The sequence below is a fragment of the Phocoena sinus genome, chromosome 8 (assembly GCF_008692025.1).
Source record: "Phocoena sinus isolate mPhoSin1 chromosome 8, mPhoSin1.pri, whole genome shotgun sequence".
Lineage (NCBI taxonomy): Eukaryota > Metazoa > Chordata > Mammalia > Artiodactyla > Phocoenidae > Phocoena > Phocoena sinus.
The window spans coordinates 62,675,935-62,684,637 of record NC_045770.1 but is presented as its reverse complement, the minus strand read 5'-3'; the positions used below and the strand labels follow the sequence as shown (position 1 = coordinate 62,684,637).

The window sequence follows — 8,703 nt, the reverse complement described above, 5'->3', positions numbered from 1 at the left end:
CTCAACCAAGAAACTGTTGGAACTAACCAACAAATTCAATAACGTTGCAGGATGTAAAATCAACATACAGAAATCAGTTTCTGATTCTATACACTAACAATGAAATATCTGAGAAAGATATAAAGAAAACAATCCCATTCACAGTAACATCAAAAATACTAAAATATTAGGAATAAATTTAACCAAGGAAGTAAAAGATCTGTATAATGAAAACTGTAAGATTCTGATGAAAGAAACTGAAGATACAAATAAATGGAAAGATACCTCATGTTCATGAATTGGAAGAATTAATTTTTTTTAACTGTCTGTACTATCCAAAGTCATCTTTAGATTCAATGCAGTCCCTATCAAAATTCCAATGACATTTTTTGCAGAAATAGAAAAACAATCCTGAATTTTATATGGAACCACAAAAGACCCCAAATAGCCAAAGCAATCCTAAGAAAGAACAAAGCTGGAGGCATCACACTTCCTGATTTCAAACTATAATACAAAGCTATAGTAATTAAAACAGTATGTTACTGGCATTAAAAATTGATACATAGACCAATAGAACAGAACAGATATCCTAGAAATAAACCCCCACATATACAGTCAACTAGTACTTGATAAGGGAGCCAAGAAGACTCAATGCGGAAAGGATAATCTTCAATAAATGGTGTTCAAAAATGTGGATAACCATATGCTAAAAAATGAAATTGGACCCCTATTTTACACCACTCACAAAAATTAACCCAAGATGGATTAAAGGGCTTCCCTGGTGGCGCAGTGGTTAAGAGTCCGCCTGCCAATGCAGGGGACACAGGTTCGTGCCCAGGTCTGGAAGATCCCACATGTCGCGGGGCGGCTGGGCCCGTGAGCCATGGCCGCTGAGCCTGTGCGTCCGGAGCCTGTACTCCGCAACGAGAGAGGCCACAACAGTCAGAGGCCTGTGTACCGCAAAAAAAAAAAAAAGAGAAGATGGATTAAAGACTTAAACATAAGACCTGAAACCATAAATCTCTTATTAGAAAACTTAGGGAAGAAATTCCTTGATTTTGATCTTGGCAATTATTTTATTTATTTATTTTTTTAACATCTTTATTGGAGTACAATTGCTTTACAATGGTGTGTTAGTTTCTGCTTTATAACAGAGTGAATCAGCTATACATATACATATATCCGCATATCTCTTCCCTCTTGCATCTCCCTCCCTCCCACCCTCCCTATGCCACCCCTCTAGGTGGTCACAAAGCACCGAGCTGATCTCCCTGTGCTATGCAGCTGCTTCCCACTAGCTATCGGTTTTACATTTGGTAGTGTATATATGTCCGTGCCACTCTCTCACTTTGTCTCAGCTTACCCTTCCCCCTCCCCATGTCCTCAAGTCCATTCTCTAGTAGGTCTGTCTTTATTCCCATCCTGCTCCTAGGTTCTTCATGACCTTCTTTTTTTTTTTAGATTCCATACATATGTGTTAGCATATGGTATTTGTTTTTCTCTTTCTGACTTACTTCACTCTGTATGAGAGACTCTAGGTCCATCCACCTCACTGCAAATAACTCAGTTTTGTTCCTTTTTATGGCTGAGTAATATTCCATTGTATATATGTGCCACATCTTCTTTATCCATTCATCTGTTGATGGACACTTAGGTTGCTTCCATGTCCTGGCTATTGTAGATAGAGCTGCAATGAACATTGTGGTACATGACTCTTTTTGAATTATGGTTTTCTCAGGGTATATTTGGCAATTATTTTTTGTATATGACACCAAAAGTACAAGCAACAAAAGCAAAAATGAACAAGTGGGCCTAATCAAACTAAAAAAACTCTACACAGCAAAAGAAATAATCAACAAAATGAAAAGGCAACCTACAGAATGGGATAATATATTTGCAAACTATATATCTGAAAAGGGGTTAATATTCAAAATATGTAAAGAATGCACACAACTCTATAACAGCAACAGCAACAACAGAAATCCAGTTTAAAAATGGGCAGAGGGACTTCCCTGGTGGCACAGTGGTTAAGAATCTGCCTGCCGCACATATACACAATGGAATATTACTCAGCCTTAAAAAGAAATGAAATTGAGCTATTTGTAATGAGATGGATAGACCTAGAGTCTGTCATACAGAGTGAAATAAGTCAGAAAGAAAAAGACAAATACCGTATGCTAACACATATATATGGAATTTAAGGAAAAAGAATGTCATGAAGAACCTAGGGGTAAGACAGGAATAAAGACACAGACCTACTGGAGAACGGACTTGAGGATATGGGGAGGGGGAAGGGTGAGTTTTGACAGGGTGAGAGAGAGTCATGGACATATACACACTAACAAACGTAGTAAGGTAGATAGCTAGGGGGAATTAGCCGCAAGGCACAGGGATATTAGCTTGGTGCTTTGTGACAGCCTGGAGGGGTGGGATGGGGAGAGTTGGAGGGAGGGAGACGCAAGAGGGAAGACATATGGGAACATATGTATATGTATAGCTGATTCACTTTGTTATAAAGCAGAAACTAACACACCATTGTAAAGCAATTATACCCCAATAAAGATGTTTAAAAAAAAAAAGAATCTGCCTGCCAATTCAGGGGACACGGGTTCGATCCTTGCTCTGGGAAGATCCCACATACTGCGGAGCAACTAAGCCCATGCGCCACAACTACTGAGCCTATGCTCTAGAGCCCGCGAGCCACAACTACTGAGCCCATGTGCCACAACTACTGAAGCCCACATGCCTAGAGCCTGTGCTCTGCAACAAGAGAAGCCACCGCAATAAGAAGCCCATGCACTGCAATGAAGGCTAGCCCCCGCTCTCTGCAACTAGAGAAAGCCCACGCAGCAATGAAGACCCAATGCAGCCAAAAATAAATAAATAAAAAATAAAAATGGACAGAGAAACTGAATAGACAGTCTTAAACCACTGGACCTCCAGGGAATTCCCTGAAGAATTTCTTAATGGGGGAGGTCATGGTGGAATTAAGCCTCCTGAGTGAAGAGGTGTTTATTCTCTGTAGAAACTGAGAACGTTGCTCCAAGTTTGTGCAACTGAGCTTTCTTATGTCTGTATGGGAAAATCTATAAAAATTGTTAGTAAGTCCTTCAGAGAAAGATTCTCCCAAGGCAAACGATTCAATGTCATCTAATGTTATAAAATTAGTGCATTGAATCACTGAGTTGTATTTATGGGAGGGTTTCTTAACTAAAGAAGTGAAACATCTGTTTAAATGGGATGAAAATCAGAGGCAATCATTAGGTAAGGAACTGGAGATTCTGCTTACGTACCTGTCAGTGAGTTTACCATTTATAGTTCTTCTTGCTGATAATTGGAGATGCCTATCAGTGCTCATCTAAGAATGCCAGCTACTCGGCCTTTCACATTCACATCAAAGTTTGAGTAATAATTAGAGCTATAAGTAGTTTGCTTGCACTACTCATTAATTCATAAAAGTTTGTAGCTGGGGTGGAAAGTTGGCATAAATAAGGCCAGTCATGGAGAAAGATGAAACCCAGAGGAGGAAGTGATTTGCCCAAGGTCATATAAAAAGTTAACATTAGAGTCAGAAGAACATGTCAGTGAATGTCAGGCCAGCATTTGTAGTTTGTGTTAAAGGGAAAAGGTGGAGACTTTGGGTATGTTTTTTTTTTTCTTCTTTTTTTTTTTTTTCTTTGCGGTATGCGGACCTCTCATGTCGAGGCCTCTCCTGTTGCGGAGCACAGGCTCCGGACGCGCAGGCTCAGAGGCCATGGCTCACGGGCCCAGCCGCTCTGCGGCATGTGGGATCTTCCTGGACTGGGGCACAAACCCGTGCATCGGCAGGCGGACTCTCAACCACTGTGCCCTTTTTCTTCTTTTTTTAATCTCTCATGAAGACAGCAACTTAGCTTTGTTTTCTAACTTTATCAGCCCCGGAAGTTTGTGTGTGTGTGTGTGTGTGTGTGTGTGTGTATTTTTTGGGCACTCCGTGTAGCCTGTGGGATTTTAGTCCCCCAACCAGGGATTGAACCCGCGCCCTTGGCAGTGAGAGCACGGAGTCCTAACAACTGGACAGCCAGGGAATTCCTCAAGTTTGTATGTTTTTAATAGGATACTCTAAATTTTCTTATTTTCAAAACGAATTTGGTTTTATACACCTGGAGCTTAATACATACTTTTGTCTACTAGAAATGGTCCTTAAAAAGGGTGGTTTTTTTTCTTCCTGTAGAGTTCACTTTACTAATTTTGGGAGATTTTTTGATATCCAAAATATAACTATTAAAATTAATATAGACATTTGATTTTAATATATTGCTATGGCCAAATTCAGTAAATCGACGTCCCTTTTTATTCTCTGCTATTGTCCTAGTGATCTGAGCTCAAGACAACATTACACTGTCTTCCGCTTGCTTGTCCTTCTGTCCTCCTGGCTTCCTCATGTAACTACAGTGAAATTCTGCTAGTTTTCAAAGCATCCTCCAAAGGCCAAGTCGAGTACTAAGATGTCATGGAATACTTTTGATTTCAGCAAGCCAGCCTTCCCCCTTCCACATCCTGCGCTTATGGTTGTTCACTCTCGCACTCCATTCAGAAGTAATATTTCCCTCTTTAAATTTCTAGAATACTTACTCTGACTCTGGTTTCCCTTAAATGGCAGCCTGAGAAGTGGGTGTTTTATTTTACTGATAAAAGGAGACTCTGGAGGTTCGGGGAGGGAGGATGATCTTATTTTGGTTGAGGTATGAGGGATGGGTTGGAGGAGAAGTTACAAAACCTGGAGAAGCCAGTTAGGAAACCATTTAACAATGGGGGGAGTTTGAAGGGGGAGGAAAAGAGGCAGTGAGCTGGAGCAGCGTCAGTGGTGATGAACTTGCTGAGCCCAGAGGGACTCCAGATTTTAAAGATCCAAGCGTCCAACAGTGAGTAGGATGCTGGGGACAGGGGAGAGTTGGTTTGGGTGACTGGAGGGGAGATCAGGGGAGAAGTGAGGTGCTCTGCCCAGAGCGGGGCTCAGGAAGAGCAGCTGGACTGGTAGGAAGATGGTCAGCTCTGCTTGGGGCTGGCTGGCCCCTAGGACACAGGCAGCACGTGTTCCTCCTACGTGCTGCCCACCCACCACTATTCCAGCTTTCCTTCAGCCTGGCTGTCATCTGAATGGAGGGGAAGCCTTGCAGCCAGCAGTTTTCCCTGAATAAATCAGAGAAACATGCATGTCAGAGCCAGAAGAGATGTCCTGGGCTATTTTCCTTCCCCCAACCACACCGGGGAGCCTGAGTGCAGGGAGAAGCAGAGACTCACCTTGGAGGTAGTAGCAAAGTCAGGACTAAAGCTCAATCTGCCAGTGTAGTGGTATTTCCAATCCCACAGGAAGCCTCAAACTTCTACAGAAGCCATGGATTAATTCTGGGGCTCTCTGTTTGAATTTGATTTATTTTTCCTTCAGACACTGTATTCCTTAAGGGCAGATTCTGGGTTTTCGCAATTTTAATATTTATTATTCCATCTCTTCAATAAATATTGGTTTAGCATCTATTATATAAGTTAGTATCTACTCTAGGCTCTGAGAATACAATGCACACCTGAACAAAGTTTCTGTCCTCCTGGAGCTTACATTCCAGAAGGGGGGGTTAAATAATAAGCATAAAACTCAAATAAATGTGTGTTATTTCAGTTGGTGATGACTTATGGCAAAAAATAAAACAGGGAGATGTGGGACTCAAAGAATGCTGGTGTAGGGGGGAGAGAGATAGAGTTAAACCACAGGATCAGAAAGACAGAAATGGCATTTTTATAGCCTTGGTAGCTACTTTATGGTCACAAGGGTAGTACATGGAGAACTGACCTCTGAACTTTCCCATTCAGGCAAATTTCAGTATAATTAGGCAAATCCACTCTGACCAGAAACCAGTGTGCTTAGAGCAATTTACTTATGTTCATCTGAGATAAGTGAATTTAAATTCAACCCCTTTTTAGTGTTTCTGTATTTGTTGGGGTGTATTATTCATATATTTCATTCTAAACAAAGTATTATAAATGCATTTTGAACCTTAACATTTATAGTAAATATTCACCACATATTTGTTTTAGTTTTGAATTATTAGTTGTAATTTTTTCTGGATATTTTTTGCTATTTGTTTATTTGAAACACTTTATTTGAAAATTCATATATAAACATACAATTGAAAAGAACAGAGATGCATACATCAATGTAATAGACAATAGATTCTAAGTAATATAATGTCTGTTTGTGTTTTAAGGAAAGGATTAATTTTCCACCTGGCAAAAAAGTTGCCAGAGAACACCTGCTGTTATTTTGTACTTTTGAAACAAGATTTCTGAGCCAAAATTCTTCACTTCTTTATTTGTGTCTGAAAGATTCACTATTCCAGTAACTGGCCATTCTCAAAATTTTCAGGTTGATTTGTCAAAATGAGCTCATCATTATATCTTCTGTCAAGAATATCAGACTTGAACTCTCAGCTATTGGATTGTTACTTTATAATTTACATACATGGTCCATAAAAACAATATACACTCCACTACTGAAATGAAAAGGCAAAACCAAAGCTCTGTGGTTGAATTCATCCTCTTGGGCTTTTCTAATTTTCCTGAACTCCAAGGGCAGCTCTTTGGGGTTTTCTTGGTTGATTACCTGGTGACTCTGATGGGAAATGCCATCATTATAGTCATCATCTCCCTGGAACAGAGCTTACACGTTCCCATGTACTTGTTTCTCCTGAACTTGTCTGTGGTGCATGTGAGTTTCAGTGCAGTCATTATGCCTGAAATGCTGGTGGCCCTCTCCAATGAAAAAAAAGTATGATCACCTTTGCAGGCTGTTTTGCACAGACGTATTTCATTCTTCTTTTTGGTGGGACCGAATGTTTTCTCCTGGGGGCAATGGCTTATGACCAATTTGCTGCAATCTGCCGTCCTCTGAGCTACCCAATGATTATGAACAAAAGGGTTTTCATGAAATTGGTTATATTCTCATGGGTCTCAGGGATCATGGTGGCTACTGTGCAGACCTTATGGGTTTTTAGTTTTCCCTTTTGTGGCCCCAATGAAATTAATCATCTCTTCTGTGAGACTCCCCCAAGGCTAGAGCTTGCATGTGCAGACATCCTTTTATTTGAAATCTGTGCATTCACTGGTACGTTTTGATTGTTATGCTCCCTTTCTTGTTGATACTCCTGTTTTACATTCGAATTCTCTTTGCCATCCTGAAGATGTCATCAACCACTGGGAGGCAAAAGGCCTTTTCCACCTGTGCCTCCCATCTCATGTCTGTTACCCTCTTCTATGGCACAGCCAGTATGACTTACTTACAACCCAAATCTGGCTACTCCCCAGAAACCAAGAAGCTGATGTCCTTGTCTTACTCACTTCTTATGCCTCTGCTGAATCCACTGATCTACAGTTTGAGAAACAGTGAGCTGAAAAGAGCTTTGATGAAATTATGGCTAAGAAAAGTGGATTTATATACATTCTGACTATGCTGAGAAGCCATGTGATATTTGGTCAATGCTGGACTGAACTTTATTTAAATTTAATAAATGGTAGAAACAGTTTGCATTTCTTGGTACGAATATGTTTGATTTTTTGAGTTCTACAAATCTGATAATATATTAGGGCATCTTTATATATTAATGTTTTTATTCTTTTTTCATAGATGCATAATATTCCTTAATATTAGGTATAATACAGTTTCTTCAAAAAATTGTTTATTAAAAAAAAAAATTAAAAAAAAAATTGTTTATTGGTGGCCATATGGGTATGTGTTAACTTTTTGTCTCTTTAGAGAAAGCTAAATAAAGAAACTAGTTTTGGGGACTTCCCTGGTAGCGCAGTGGTTAAGAGTCCGCCTGCCAATGCAGGGGACGTGGGTTCGAGCCCTGGTCCGGGAAGATTCCACATGCTGCGGAGCAACTAAGCCCATGTGCCACAACTACTGAGCTCGCGTGCCTAGAGCCCATGCTCTGCAACAAGAGAAGCCACTGCAGTGAGAAGCCTGCGCGCCGCAAGGAAGAGTAGCCCCCGCTCACCGCAGCTAGAGAAAGCCCGTGCATAGCAATGAAGACCCAACACAGCCAAAAAAAATTAAAAAAATAAAAAAATAAATAAAAAAAAAAGAAAAAAAAAAAAAGAAACTAGTTTTTTACATTCAGAAACATTGTTGCTTTAATTTCTGCAGAATAGGTTCCACAGCAGGGTTTTGATGGATCAAATAAACTGTGAGTTTGCCAACTTTCGTCAATAATACCAAAATTACTTTAAAAAATGATGTTAACAATTTCAGATTGATTTTGAAAACCCACTCTGCCCCACTGACTGGTTTGAGCTCCAGGAAGCCAACAAATAGATGAGCTTTTTATTTTTTGAGTGAAAATATGTCCATGTGTAAGTTGAAAAGAACAGCTATTTATTGAGAGGACCACACTGGTTCTATTCAAGGACCTAAAGACATTATAATCCACAGCTGGATTTCATCTGGTTATTTTAGAATATATTCGTCCATTGTGTTACTGTTTTTGAGGGTCATTTATCATACTGCTTTTTCACTTATAAACCATTGTTTTGGAAATCTGGTCAAATTTCTGTTATAGGGCAAAAATGCCCTCAACATTTGTCAAACAATATATGAATTTTTTTCTTGTAGAACATAAATATGATAAATTGTGCCTATTTTCTATTATCCATGAATCGTATCAATCTGTGTGTTATCTTTCCCAGAAAGAA

The 8,703-nt window shown here is 39.8% G+C and overlaps 1 protein-coding gene across 1 annotated transcript; it reads left to right on the top strand.

Annotated features, from left to right (window-relative positions):
* The first annotated feature begins 6,511 nt into the window (after nt 1–6,511).
* Nucleotides 6,512–7,457, top strand: LOC116758344 (olfactory receptor 10A3). Its single transcript, XM_032641170.1, is given in 3 exon segments — nt 6,512–6,775; nt 6,778–7,123; nt 7,126–7,457. Coding segments are annotated over 3 exon segments (942 nt in total).
* The last annotated feature ends 1,246 nt before the right edge of the window (nt 7,458–8,703 follow it).